The following is a 15,147-nucleotide window of genomic DNA, read 5'->3' on the forward strand; positions in this document are numbered from 1 at the left end:
ACTTCACCATGAAGCTCAACGTCTTTTGATTTGACATCATTCTCCCTAACTTTAACGGCTTTTCCTGTGGAGGGTACTCCGACTGGAATGAATTCTTTCATTGACTCCTCATCTGTGTAGAATTTAGAATCCGCAAAGTATGATTCAGCTTCTGTGAATAGTTTGGTATCTCCTACCACAGTTTTCACACCTCCGCGATAGAACTTGAAGCATTGGTGTAAAGTGGATGGCACGATGCCATTTTCATGTACCCATGGTCGTCCCAACAACAAGTTGTATGAGGTCTTCGCATCGATGACATGAAACAACGTGTTTGATTTTAGCTCTCCGATGTCCATGTCTAGTCTGATCATTCCTATCGCTCTTTGTCCTCCTTGGTTGAAACCTTGGATCATGAGACGACTCCTTGATAACTCATCAATGTTGATGCTGAGTTGAGACATGGTTGACTTAGGCATGATATTTACTGCTGACCCTCCGTCTATGAGCATGCGAATCAACTTCCGCTCTCGTATGTACCCTGTTACAAAAAGAGGCCGATTATGTGGCTTAGAGCCCAATTGGAGGTCATCATATGTGAAGTGAATGGTATCACAATATGCATCACACGCGCCACATTTCTTCATGCTTGTGGAGTGTTTTCCTACGTCGATAAGCAACTCCACAAGTGCACATCTCGTTGATTTTGACAATTGCATCAAGTCAGAGAGGCTAAGTTGGAAAGGTAGACTCTCTAATTGTTTCAACACCTCATTTTTCTTTAACACTTGACTTGCACATATTTCTCTTGCTTTAGGCTTTTCATCTTCTTTTGAGCTAACTTCACAACTTGTGGCCATTGAAGTGACATTCGGTTGTGTTGTAGGCAATTGCTCTATTGACAAGTTCCGGCGAAGAGGCTTCCACAAATATGGAACGACTTTCGTTTCAAAACGTCCTCGTCCATTCTCATCCCGTCGTGGAGGTGATTTCTTATGACTTGGTCGGGCAACCGGTGAGTATGACATCATACCTTTGCGAGTTCTTCTCCGGGTGACCAATATCCATCCTTCATCATTGGCATTAGGGGCAACTTGGAGGATAGGCGTGGAAGCAGGACATTCTTTAACCTTTTTGGTCTTCTTATGTTTGCGCTCCTCCTTTGTGAAATAGGACGGCGCTTTTATTGGGTGAAAATGGAGTGGAACTGGCTCGAACGACCCGAATGTTACAGTAGTGCAATTGACTTCAGCAACGTCGTCAACGTCCACCTCAATCCTCCCTTGCTTGGCGAGATTCATTATCAAATCCTTGAGAACAAAGCACTTCTCTACAGGGTGACTAACAAGGCGATGATATTTGCAATACTTCAGATTGTTGACTCGATGCATTTCTTCTGGACGCTTGCACTCCGGAAGATCTATTATCTTGTTTCCGAGTGGATCCTTTAACATGCCCGCCACATCAGAGTCTGGGAACGGGTACATCTTTCGCTCTGTCTCCTTCAATGTGCGTTTACTCCTATCATAGGTTCGAGGAGGTTTGACCTTATTGAACTCATTCTTATCCCGCGTAAAGATCTTAACTGGTGCAGTATTGATGCCCATTCACAACCTTGTCAAATCTGCTTCTGAAGACTTTGTCTTTTCGTTGGTCAACCATGGACTCATTCTTTCCCTTATGATTTGCCAAGCTTAGCTCCATGTAGTGGGCTGAAGTAGCCAACTCTTCGAAAGAACGAGGCTTGATTCCTTGCAAGATGTATAGCAAATCAAAGTGCATGCCTTGGATGCACATTTCAATGGCTAACACCTTTGATAGTCGGTCCTTGCAATCAAGGCTAAGTAAGCGCCATCTATTGATGTAGTCAACCACGGGTTCATCCTTTCATTGCTTTGTGTTAGTTAGCTCCATCATGCTCACCGTCCGCCTTATACTATATAATCGATTGAGGAACTCGCGCTCCATATGGTCCCAACTGTCAACATACTCCGGCTCTAAGTCTGTATACCACTCAAAGGCATTTCTCTTCAACGAACGAACAAACTGCTTGACAAGGTGATCGCCTTCTGTCCCGACGTTACTATAAGTCTCCACAAAGTGGGCGACATGTTGCTTTGGGTTTCCTTTACCTTCAAATTGTTAGAATGTTGGTGGCTGATACCCCAGAGGCATCCTTAAGCTGTCGATCCTATTAGTGTAAGATTTGGAGTAAGTGAGGGAGTCACGAGAAAGACCTCCATATTGACCTCGAATTGATTTGGTGATGATGTCTTGCAATTTCTGGAGTGATAAGAAACCAAGCGAGTCGCCATCGTTCTTGGACGTTTCTCTCTTTTCATTTACTTTGCTCTTGCCAGGCGACCCTTTGGTGGAGTTCTCAGCATCGTGATCTTCCAACTTGCTATAAAGTTCAGCAATTTGCACGTCCTTTTCTACAACCGTTCGGGTGAGCTTTTCAACCATCTCTAACAGATTGGAGAGTTACTCCTCGATTGTGGATGCCCCCGTCACCAAGACCTGCACATTGTCAGAAAAGGATTCATGCGGCATAGAATGAAAGTTATCGCCATGTTCTTTGGGACTTCCATGGTATGATGCCGTGCTTGATTCATCATCAGAGAAAACGTCTTACAGGATAGAGAAATCACCATGAACGGGTAGAAGAGATTACTCATTTGGCTCATTCTCCTTTGACACTTGATTCTTCCCACTTTAAAAGGCATGCTCTATTGATCCCAAGCTCTCCAAGGTGATGATTGGTTGATGAGGCTTACTAGCAAGTGCCATAAATGTCGTGGGTTGAGCTCTAGCCACGCTTCGGGTGACAAGGGCAATCAATTCACTCTTTGATTTGGAGAATGCTTGTTTGGATTTCTTGATCGGCTCGGCTTCTCCGCTTAACCTTGCGGTTGTGGACTTGGATTTCATCGATGGAACATCTTGGTTTTTCTTGGAAGCCATTGCACAAATGAATTTGAAGGTTTCTTCGGAGAAGGAGATGAGAGGCCAAAAATGTCCCACTGGGCGTGCCAATTTGTAGAACGAGAATCTGAAAACAAATGAGAATTCAGACACGTGTACAAATAAAATGTGATTTATTGATAATCAAGCGCGAGGTTACAATCTTTGTGAACTCCTCTGATTCTATCTCCGTATATAACTTGGCTCAAGGGTGACATGCACTTGATCTTGAGAATTTGAGTTTTGGATTTGGATTTGATGAAGAACGAGCGATTTGGTAGCTTGATGATTCTTCTTGGACTTGAATTTGGATTTGAATTTGATGAAGAATGAACGATTTAGTAACTTGATGATTCTTCGTGGACTTGAGTTTGGATTTGAATTTGATGAAGAACGAGCGATTTGGTGGCTTGATGATTTTTCGTGGACTTGGGAGACTTCGGGATTTCTCGAGAGTGATCTTGCTCGAATGATTTTCTCTCTTTTTTTAAGTCTCATTCTCTTCATGTTGGAAGGGGTATTTATAGTGTTAAGGCTTCTATTTTATAGAATATTTAACACTAAAATAATAATATTTCTTTAATTACATAATTAAATAAATATGTATTTTCTGATAACTTAAAATTAGTTATTCTCAGAACCGTTAAAGAATTTATTAATTTTAAGTTAATCAGAAAATAATTGATTTAATCATAACCGTTAAAGAATTTATTAATTTAATCAAATGTCTGATTACCATTTCGAATCGTCAATGACTTTCAATTTCCGATTTAAGTCGGAATCACGTAGCTTCGATTACGATCATCCATTTGTGTGCTAAAACGAGTTTTATTCGGATCCGCATTTTTGTTGACTTTTGGGCTACGTGTGCAATTTTGTCGGGTTCTTGGTCGATTTAATCACTTAATGAAGATGATTTACTTAAATTTCATGTGTCTACACTTACAACGTCGATCCAACCCTTGCTTCCAAGGAAAGCAGGGGCTTCTGTCTCGAAGCAACGTACTTTATCAGATTTTAGTCTTGATCGGAACGGTGTGGTCACATTGGCGGATCTGCACTGGCGTGTATGGTAGCCTGGCGGTGAAGATGACTAGAGCTTGGGCTGGGTTGGTTGTGTTTCAAGTTGGTTGACCTTTCTAGGGTTTTGGTTGAGGTCTATTATGGGTCATTGCCCATATCTATATCTTTAGTTACTATTGAGCCCATTGTTTTGCTTGCTATGCTTAGTTCAATACAGATATCGTTCTTTAAAGAATAGATCTATACTATGTACTAAGTTTGAGTTTCACTCAAAACCTCTTGTTTATTGTATAATAATAACAGATGAGTATGTAATGACTATTCAGATATTTTTTTATTCATAAAAATCCCATGGATTCCATTAAAAAAACATTTTATTCTCGTGGAAGAAAAAAGAATAAAGGTATTCAATATTGAACCATGGCATGATATATTTGTTTTGAATAAACGTGTAAACTTGAATAACCCGCGGTGGCGTGGAGGTAGCACCAGTGAGTTTTGGCCGTAAAGCTGTAATGTAGAAATGGAGGAAACCTCATATTGAGATATAGTGAGATTGAATGTCGGTGCCCTAGATATAGTTTCAGGAATGGCGCAATATGAATATCAAGGTAACCTCATGTTCCCCTTGATCTCTCAGCGGTGAACCTCTACATCGATCTTGTCTTGGTATACAAGACAGAAATGATACTAATGAGTATTTGGCTAGATTTAAGAGTGTATATGCAAATGGAATTCTCTTTATCAATGTTTGTAAATGTGATTTGGGACCAAGTATGTGCCAAAACATCATTTTGTCTTCTACAAGATAAAACCATCTGATTCAAAGATGATACGAGTCGCCTCAAATTGATGTTAGAAGACAAAATGATGTCTCAAAATGTTAATCATGCCACAGCATGTCAGCGTCGCCTAGCTAGGGCGTTAGCTAAAAGATAAGTGCGTCTGTGGTGTCGCCAAAAAATTATAATGATCAACAAGAGTCCTTTCCTATGTATATCCTCACCCTACAAACCATTCAACAGCTAATCGATCTACAACCAGAACTGAAGATAGCTCGATATATATTCTCCAAGTTAGGGCAATACTTAATTTACTGAAAAACTGAAGATCGATGAAAAGCTAGGGCTTGGCGTTTTATGGATGATCCGCTACATAGGAATAAAGTAACTCCATTCGTGTATGCATGGCATCCGATTTAAGTTTTGTTTGTTAATTGGTTATTGTCTTATAGACATCAACCAGGCTTAATACATACGTACTAGCTAGTACGAGAATTGTCGGGTGTGCCTTTACAGTGCGATGATCTTGATCGACCTCCGCTTGAAGCTATGAAATTGAATTTGCCAGTGAGCGGAACACAGATAGAACCGTAGAACCCAACACATCGATGTGAGATAAGCATGTTAACAACACAGTGGACTACGTACGTAGAGAAACCGGTTTCTGGTGAACAAACCTGCAGAAACGGCCAGCAGATACAAATATACTAAGATGAACAAATCAACTGCTCCAGCTATGTGTGTGGTTTGAGAATCAATCTGAAAGTTGTTGCAGAAGCTAATGATGCGCAGTTTCGTAGGAAAAAACTGAAATACAAAGTATAAACCATTCCATGTACGTAACAAGAATCTATAATTAGACGTCGTTAATTTACACCCTGCATCTGCAATTTGTTGGAAGATCCCAGATTTCACAATCTTACATAATTTCTGTCAAGAAATGATAAACTATAATTAAGTATATTTAGAGCAATTTAGGGTGGCACACGTACGTCCTACTGTATATGATACAAATGATCCAAACTTGTGGTGCCAAAAATAAACAGAAACCTCTTCTAATTAGTCGCTAGCGACTTTAATAATCTTCTTTTGTGCAAGTAATCATCATAATTTTATCCCATGGTTGTTCATTTTCAAGGATCATCAAGTTATATCCTCACATCTATTATCAGGATACCTAACCAAACCACCCCAACCCAGAAAAGTTTATTTGTTCAGTTCCTTGCGCACCAAGGTCACCTCTCTCCCTCCTTACAACCTGGTGCACATTGGCATCCTGTGGGTGCAGTGTGTACCTCTAGCTTCCGCAATCCCCTAGGCTGAAATGGGGAAGGGACTCCCATCCTCCGACGTCGAAAAGGGGCCACCGGAAAGGGGACAAGAGAAGAGACATCATCAGAGAAGCCGACTACCTCCGCCAGAAGTTTGCCCCCCTCCCCAAAAGCCATGGGTTTCATGGTTCGTACCAGTCATATTTCTGGTCAATGTCATCATGTTCATCCTCACCATGTATTTCAACAATTGCCCATCTCAAGAGGCTCATCCTAAATGCGTTTTGCCATTCTTGGGGAAGTTCTCTTTCCAACCCCTTAAAGAAAACCCCCTCCTTGGTGCTTCCACGGTCACGTAAGAATTCTTCAATTCCGATCCTTTTCTTTCACTGTAACGCAACTTTTATGTCAAATATGATTTCAATTAGAAGTTTTTAGGATATATTCAAACGTCATTGTATAATTTTCAAGGTTATTAAACCTATTCAAACACATGACCAGCTCTAATCCTACCATTGATTTAGTGCATTAGTCGACTAAAAAGAGGTTAATTAACCTGAAAGACTCACAAATGGAGGTAACCATCAGAGAGCGAAGTACAACCATCTTCTTGGAATTCATTCAAACATTGATACTCTGTACATTGACACACTTATCAGGCATGTTATCCTGTAGAATTCTACATATGGATCATAGACAACCGTTACAGCCCTATAGTGCAGGCCACATCACCTTTCAACCACAAGTCACACACAGGCAACACCACAACCCATTCTACAGAACTGCAAATTTCATTTCTGTTCATTGATTTCAAACTTTTGTACCATACCTCAGTGTTAGAGTGAAAACATCCAAACCTAATCCAATTGTTACATACTTTTGCAGTCTGACAAATCTAGGTGCCCTTGAACTGAGTTTGGTGGTGGAAAACGGAGAAGGATGGCGCCTCTTGTCTTGCATGTGGCTTCATGCTGGACTTGTTCATCTGCTTGTCAACATGATAAGCCTTCTCTTCATAGGAATCCGGCTTGAGCAGGAATTCGGTTTCAGTAAGAACTTATCTTCATAAATTATCTGTCAACACAGTTTAGCATAACCATTGCACACTAACTGTTATCAACTACCTGCATTTGGCAGTCAGAATAGGACTCCTCTACTTATTAGCTGGAATAGGTGGATCACTATCATCTGCAATTCATCAAAGCCATCTTAAAACCCCACAAATATCAGTTGGCGCATCTGGGGCACTTTTTGGATTGTTGGGAGCCATGCTTTCTGAACTATTTACAAACTGGACAATCTATACAAGAAAGGTATCCTTCGATTTTCCTCTTTCCCTTGATTTCAGCGACGTACTCTCAATTTCTAATCCAAAGAACCTCTATTTAGGACTGATCCACTGTTACCATTTTATGCGTTGATGTTGTGCTGAAGTTCGAAACTATGCTATTTCAGGCATACCAATCAGTAAACCCTCCCCAAATTACTTGAACCCAAACCACAAAACAACTTAGTCTCCACATGATCACAATACCGGCATAGAAAATATTAGTGAATGATCAATATTTAGCTGTAATCATAGAACATATCCATCATGAATGCATCTCAAATCTAACTTTCCTATTCAGTGCGTAGCGCTCCTGATACTGGTAGCCGTCATTTCCTTGAATTTGGCGGTAGGGTTTATACCTAAAGTGGACAATTCAGCTCATGTAGGAGGATTCCTCACCGGATTTTTCTTTGGCTTTGTTATTCTCATTCGCCCTCAATTTGGATATGTAAACCGCAAGTACATTCCAACTTCCTATAAGGGCCAACTTAAATCTAGGCACAAGTGGTATCAATATGTTTTAGGAATCACAGCTGCTATTATCTTAGTTCTTGGGTAAGTATCTTTTTTCTTTCTTTATTTCTACTCCAACATTTATTGAAGAATACGAACTGAAAAGTAACTTCCCTAGCTCAATTCTGATAGATTTTCTTTCTTTTCATTAACTTTTGCAGATTTGCATATGGTTTTGGCAAGCTATATGGTGTTCCACCAATTAAAAACCTGCCTTGATTTCAAGAAATTGAGACAATCTTGAGAGCTCAACTGCTAGTTCCTCAAGAATTGCAGGTATAGCATCACAAACTATAACCATACCCCCAAAAGAGAAAAATAAACACCCTAAACTGCACTTCCTTGTATCAGGAATGTCAAACAAATGCATGAAACATACCCACACACTCATGCGCACATGTTTAAGTATATTTATTGCTGATCAATGAAATGTATACTTGTCAATACTCAGATGTAAGTGTATGCATATGATTTGCATACATCTGGAAAACCGGAGAACTAGAAGCTACTACAAATTCGAGTTTGCTTTGGCATGATATACGGGAGTTCATATGGCTCCATCAGATATAGAAAATAGCAACACTTGAAACATCACTTGCACGAAATTTTATATGACTCAAACATTATTTCAATATCACTTGTTCAAATTATATTATTTTGTCTCTGTCACTAGTGTATGGACTTATGATTTCTGCAAATAGTACATATGTGTGTGGTATCATACATTTATACCACATGCATATACATAAACATTTATATACTCTCAGTTAGTCAGTTACTAATGAATGAAGAATGTGTAATACCCCGAATTTTCGAGTTTAAATTCGTATAATTTTTTGTAAATTATTAAGTTTGGTAATTCGAGTAAAATCGCATTTTACGCCTTTTCGTCGATGTATTTACAAATGAAACTGATCTCGGAAATTAAGGTTGAAAAACGTTACGTTTTCAGTGGCTCAAGAGTCGACTTTTATTCCGTTGCTCATCTCTAAAAACTTCCTTCATCAAAGTTGTAAAGCTCGTCGTTACGAGTTCGTAGACACACGGCACGCCTTAATCGGATATCGTGTTTTAAAGTTGTTGGCAACGGAAGTTTAGTTTCCTATTTTAGAAAGGTATAAAAGGAATTTTTGGGAAACCTTAACTTTCCCAAAACAGAAACCGCCCCCCCCCCCAGCAGGTTCTCTCTCCTCTCCTCTCCCCCGACCCTCCTTCGCCGATCTCCCACTTCCGGCCACCGTGACCTTCACTGCCAGACTCACAAGAACCGCACGACCAGCTGCTCCAGCTTGTGCAGGTGGCACAACACCCATCGTCGCCGAGAAGCCATACTGACAATTGGAAGTTTCTGCAGTTCCATCGCCGATGAGTTCCCAACCTCTTACCCTCTTGATTTCGACATTTTAGGTTGGTTTATCGCTGATTTACAATTCGAATCGAAGGTTTAATCGACGGAGACGAAGCTTGGAGCTGCCGAAGCTTTCCGGCGACTTTCCGACCACTTTCGGGCAATCTGGGTTGCAACACAGGTACGAGCATGTTTTCCTTCTTGTGATCTACGTTTTCGTTGTTGTAAGTTTTACGATTTGGTGAAGGTGATCGTGGGAGGAAGTGGGGTGGCGGAGAGGCGAGGTTATGCCGTAGGTTGTTGCAGGTGGAAGGACGGGTGAATTGGTGACCGGAAACGAGGCCACACGCGGCTGCATGTGGTGGGGCGTGAACAGTGTTTTCGAGCGGCCATCAAGGCGGCGCGTAAATAGTATTTTCATGTGAACAGTGTTTTGCATGACCAGTGTTTTTTTAACTGTAATTATTATTCGTTTCTAAGCACGTTGTCATGCCACTAGGTAACTGACGAAACGATTGAGAGAATATCTCTTGGTATCGTAAAATAGAACGCATGAAATAAAATAAGTAAATCTCACTATGAGAAGTCTACCATTAGCTATGACTCATGATTATGATTTCTTTAAAACAATAAACTGTGACATCTGTATAATATATTGAGTTGTGTATGTGTACAAAATAGTAAATACGATACATATATATGGTTTGCTATAATTATATAATGTTACGTTTTTATTTAAATTATGAAATTTTATTGCTTTCGATTAATTGTGGCGGATGAGACCCAAAAGAAAATAATGTACTTTCTGGTATAATGGATTATTGAAGTGACATTATATATATTGTTGTGCAAAAGTCGCTTGGTTGTAGTACATAAACATGCGTGATTTGTTATATTGTACGTGGTTTTAACATTGAGTCTTCAGACGTGGTTAAAACGTTTTCTGGTCTTCAGACGTTGGCATTAAATCGGAACCAAGCCTTGGCCGGGTGTTGGTTACGATCAGTTAGAGCTCTAGTCTGTCTGTCGTTGTACTACATGAGGGGTAACAGATGGGTTGCCTTGATCTCATAAGTACACATGTTTTAAAATGATTTTGGGTGACCAGATGAACCGCCCAGTGTTTCATGAGTACACATATTTTAAATAATTTTGGGTAACCAGATGGGCTATTCGATGTCTCATGAGTACACATGTATTAAAATGTCTCATGATGTAATGTTCACTGATATTGTTCACCCGAAAATCCAGATTTTTCCTCTCGAGCGGCCGATTTTGGGCCGCCGGATCTCCGTCGTCCGGCCACCATAAACTGGCGCACCGGTCCCGTTTGAAGGGTTGATGCGTCCCCTGTCGATTTGTGGCAGCACCACCCACCATCTCGCCGCCGTTTGGGAGCGGTAAAGCCCGAAAGTTCGCCCGAAAGTGCGCACTTTCGCCGAACTTCATCTCGCCAGATCTCCCTCCTCCGACCACAATCAGTGAGATTCTTGTCTCATTTTCCATACTACAAACTCTTCAAAAGATTTAACCCAAATCGTTTTGTGCTAGGAGAATCGAAGAAAAGGAATCATAGGGTTTAAATTGGGGCTTTTCGGTTTTTTGTTAAATTGAAGTGTTTATGCTCGGATTTGAACTTTGTGGTGAAATAGAAAGTTGTTAGGAATGTCATTTAGATTGTGGTGGTGAAAATTGGTGGTCATTGGTAGTGGTCAGAAAACGGTGGCGGTGCATGAACAATAATTTGTATCGTTTTCTGAACAATATTAGGTGACTGATGAAACGAGTGAAAGAATCGCTCTCGGTGTCGTGGAAGTTGCACGCAGAAAATAAGGTAAGTAAACCTCACAATGACCATCATGATCGAAGTAGTGTTATAATTATTGAATTTAGTTTGAGTTGTTAACATAGTTGTTGCATCACTAGCTTATAAAAATTATTCTAAAAATATGTGTTACTTTAAATTACGTGAACTTGATCATGGGTAAGTGAAACGCTATTTTAATAAATGATTTTATAAAGGTTTTAATGATTATGGACTATGGTGAATATGAGTAAATCTCACTATGACAAGTCTACCTTTGACGGTGACTTATATGTTTGAATTATTAAAACGAGTGAACTGTGACACTTATATGATATAGTTGGCTGTGTATGTGTACAAAAATGGTAAATACGATACATATATATGAGTTGTTATATGATATAATGTTTCGGTTTTATTTCAAATGTGAGATTATAATGTTGTGATTATATTCATATTGTTGTGCAAGAGTCGCTTGGTTGTAGTACAATAACATGTGTGAATTGTTATTGTACGTGATTTTAACATTGAGTCTTGTTAAAATGTTTTCTGGTCTTCGGACGTTGTTGGCAATAATCAGATCCAAGCCTTGGCCCGTGTCGGTTACGATTCAGTTAGAGCTCTAGTCTGTCTGCCGGTGTATGGGTTGCTTAGGTCTCATGAGTACCCATATTTTTGAGTGATATTGGGTAACAGATGGGCTGCCCAGTGTCTATCGTTGTACTGCATGAGGGTTAACAGATGGGTACCTAGGTCTCATGAGTTTCCATGTATTAAATGATTTTGGGTAACCAGATGGGTTGCCCAGTGCATGTCGGAGTACTGCATGAGGGGTAACAGATGGGTTGCCTGAGACTCATGAGTACCCATGTTTTTAAATGATATTGGGTAACAGATGGGTGACCCAGTGTCACATGAGTACGTTTGTCTTTAAATGTCATCTGTAATATTTCCTTAGTATGCGATGTATGTTATACTATTGGTTTACTCATACGGGCTGAAAAGCTTACCGGGTTTGTGTTTACAATCCAGGTGCATCAATGCGATGGTGTAGGAGATAGTTCTGCATGTGGAGATTAGTAGATTCAGAGGGCTTACTCTGAAGATTTCTTTCTTTTGTTTGTGGTGAACATTGAGTGAATTTTATATTTCCATTAGTTATAATGCTGAGGTATAAACTGTGTATGTATTATTCAAGTCGACTGAGTCGTGTTGTGGACTCAGTTTCGATACATTGTTATAAGATGATTTCAATATATTTAAGATTGTTTTAGAGTTTTCATGACTTCGAATTCGAATTTTTATCATTCGAAATTTCGGGGCTGTGACATTAATACTTGAGTGTATAAACTGGTAATGTATTATTCAAGTCAACTGAGTCGTACTGTGAACTCAATTTCGATACACTGTTGCTGTAAGATGATTTCATTATATTTGAAATTATTTTAGAGTTTCATGACTTCGAATTCAAATAATTTTTTTTTTATCATTCGAAATTTCAGAGTTGTGACAGAATGGTTCGTTATTTCTCTCTTCAACACCTTCTAAAACGTTATTGTATCTTTGGGCTGTTGAACGCTCACACTAATCTTATGATACCTTAGAAAAAAAATCGTAAATTTTCATGCTAACAGCATTTGAGGGTTTTAATTCTTTGTTTTCTTTTATCCTTTAAAAGCATAATGCGAGCTCTACCCTAAACTTAAGATGGTAAACAGGGCAGCTACAAGGACACATGTAGATATGGTATGAGCCCAATAGACATTAAATATTTGAAACATACTTGCGGTTGCGCATGGAAAATCAGGGTCAACAATGTGATTTTAACATGGAAGGAAAGACTTAGCAAAGACCAGCAGGAGTCTTCTAGGATAAGGCGTAGATGAAGGCAATTGCTATTTTCTAAGAGAAGATAGCAATGTAGACGAGTTTTGTATTTCTGCATTTGAGAATAGCAATATGAGTTCCTAATTCAAAAAAAAAAACTGTACTTCAAGAAGATTAGCTTAGTAAAGCTGTTCTTTAAATAAAATAAAAAAAGCTTAGTAAACCTGAGATTTATATCAATCAACTTGAGAAACTTCATTAGATAACTAAAAGAATTTTGTTCTATCTCAATGTAAGCCACATGTAAGTTACAAGATTTTGTTCAGAGTAATCAGATATTTTAGACATCCACTTGCCTATATACATACCTTTAGCACAGATCGGAGGATCTAGTAATAATTTCTATATCTCACACGACTCTGAGCGACCAAATATTGTGTATCGATTGTTTGCAACATTGTCATATACAAAATCCCGTATGAAGCTGCAACATCCCGACAATATAGCTTCTTCCATCAGTTCTGAATCTTAGGAAAAATATACACGCCATATATATAAGATCCACAAACATAACAAAGAAGAATGACTTACAGAGGTACAAACTGTACGAAGAATGCGAGCTGGGGGAAGGGTAAGTCTATATGTTCCATTATCTTCACAACTGCTTCCGACTTGATGAATGATCTGGAATCCATCATATTCAGAAAGGCCATGATATATATTAAAACTGTTATCGTCAAATTGGAAAGTGTTATACAAACAAAATTTAAGAAAAAATCATTTTCTTCATGGCCTTCCCATAAGGGGGAAAAACTTAATTATTTATTGTGCTGCTGGAGTTAAAGCTCATTCAAAACTAATCGGTGCATATACCTATCCTTTTCAACCAGCACAACACTAGATATATCATCAGGAGCTCTCCCCGATCTTTGTAGCAGTTTCCTCCCCGCTTCACTCTGGAGAGCTTCAAACCTCATTCTCCTGTTAGTAGCCACTAGTCAGTATCCAAACATAAAAGTGATGACACAAACAATAACAATCAACCACATACGCCGCTGAATAATTCACACTACCAAAAACTACAGATAACCGTCATTACTATATGTCTATAATCCCCAAAACATTCAATGTTGATTTTTAAGACCTCTGAAAGCAAAGAAAGAATATTTAACAGTTGGAAAGTAGTTGCATCAATCAATATTATTACTCCAGAAACTCCCAAATTGTATGAGAAACCCCAACACAAATGCGCTTCAAACTCCATCAGAAATATTAGGCAATAGAGAAGATGAAGCCAACCTATTGCGATCATTATCACGCACGAACTTGACACCTCCATTACACAAGTTGCAAACACCTGTAAACATGTTCGATCAGTCCCATAACACAAAATATCATGAAGAAATGGGTTACTATTAACACCAAGCGTAAGATAAAGTGATCGGCGTTTACCGTCAAATAACATGATGGGTCTTGTGTCGTGTTCAAAGAAGGTTGAAGTTGCTTCAACCCAGTCCACAGAATCTCCTCGATTTGGGGATAGAGTGGCGAAAGTAGTGATGAGCTTTCGTCTAACGTGAGGTGGCTGGGATAAGCTGAGTGGTGGCCTTGCTCGTAAGCACCCGCCGGGAAGAAGAAGCGCCATTGGAACTAGTTTTGGTTTTGGCTTCCCCGCCCGTCAGTGGCTGTTTTATATGGAACTGCAATTTGGGAGAATTCCAGTCGAGTTACGTGGTTCATAGCTCGGCTACCACGTGGGAGTTAATATACCATGAATATTGAATACTGAATTTGTATATGTTTTTTATCTTGTTTTATGTCTTCATTGTCTTGTTTCTAGGGTAATTTGTTGTAATACTTCTTATTTATACAAGGGTATTTTTGGTGAAACATTTGTGTAAAATGTAAGAGGGACGGAGGAAAATTCTATAATACCGCGTTGCATTCGATGCATCGTAAATAGTGATTATGAATAGTAGTGAACAATATTCGTACACAATAAAAGTAAACAATGATAAAAGTGTAAAAATTATATAGTAAAAATTTATTAATACTATATTATAAATCTTTATTTGTTTTCATAGGAACTAGTCTTTAACATGTCAATTATTTCATATAATCGACTTCTTTGTCTTAAACGGTTATTTTTTTGCGGAATCACTGCTATCCTAGAAAACAAAAAAACTGAGTTCTAATAAAGCATAATAAACACATATGAAAAAAAATGCTCATATGCAATGATAGAAAAATCTAAGTAAAATTAAATTTTTTTTTTTAGTAAAATACAAACTTACTTGAAAAATGTT

At 38.9% G+C, this 15,147-nt stretch overlaps 2 protein-coding genes across 3 annotated transcripts; one reads left to right on the forward strand and one right to left on the reverse strand.

Annotated features, from left to right (window-relative positions):
• Positions 1-5,657: 5,657 nt before the first annotated feature.
• Positions 5,658-8,998, forward strand: LOC126800367 (RHOMBOID-like protein 5). Of its 2 annotated transcripts, XR_007672706.1 has the most exons (6): positions 5,658-6,374; positions 6,905-7,068; positions 7,157-7,332; positions 7,648-7,904; positions 8,024-8,138; positions 8,314-8,998. XR_007672706.1 is itself a non-coding variant. In XM_050527736.1 (5 exons), exons 1-5 carry the CDS (start codon positions 6,073-6,075, stop codon positions 8,079-8,081), a joined length of 957 nt encoding a protein of 318 aa, XP_050383693.1. In that variant the 5' UTR covers positions 5,658-6,072; the 3' UTR covers positions 8,082-8,998. The 2 variants fall into 2 exon arrangements, 1 of the variants encoding a protein (XP_050383693.1); XM_050527736.1 differs by having other exon boundaries at positions 8,024-8,998.
• Positions 8,999-12,765: 3,767 nt separating this feature from the next.
• LOC126800369 (DCC family protein At1g52590, chloroplastic) lies at positions 12,766-14,562 on the reverse strand. Its single transcript, XM_050527738.1, has 6 exons — positions 14,294-14,562; positions 14,141-14,198; positions 13,715-13,822; positions 13,433-13,525; positions 13,210-13,325; positions 12,766-12,953 (listed from the first exon to the last, which is right to left on the reverse strand). Exons 1-5 carry the CDS (start codon positions 14,484-14,486, stop codon positions 13,244-13,246), a joined length of 534 nt encoding a protein of 177 aa, XP_050383695.1. The 5' UTR covers positions 14,487-14,562; the 3' UTR covers positions 12,766-12,953; positions 13,210-13,243.
• Positions 14,563-15,147: the final 585 nt, after the last annotated feature.

Source organism: Argentina anserina, chromosome 6 (genome assembly GCF_933775445.1).
Source record: "Argentina anserina chromosome 6, drPotAnse1.1, whole genome shotgun sequence".
In the NCBI taxonomy this organism is placed as follows: Eukaryota; Viridiplantae; Streptophyta; class Magnoliopsida; order Rosales; family Rosaceae; genus Argentina; species Argentina anserina.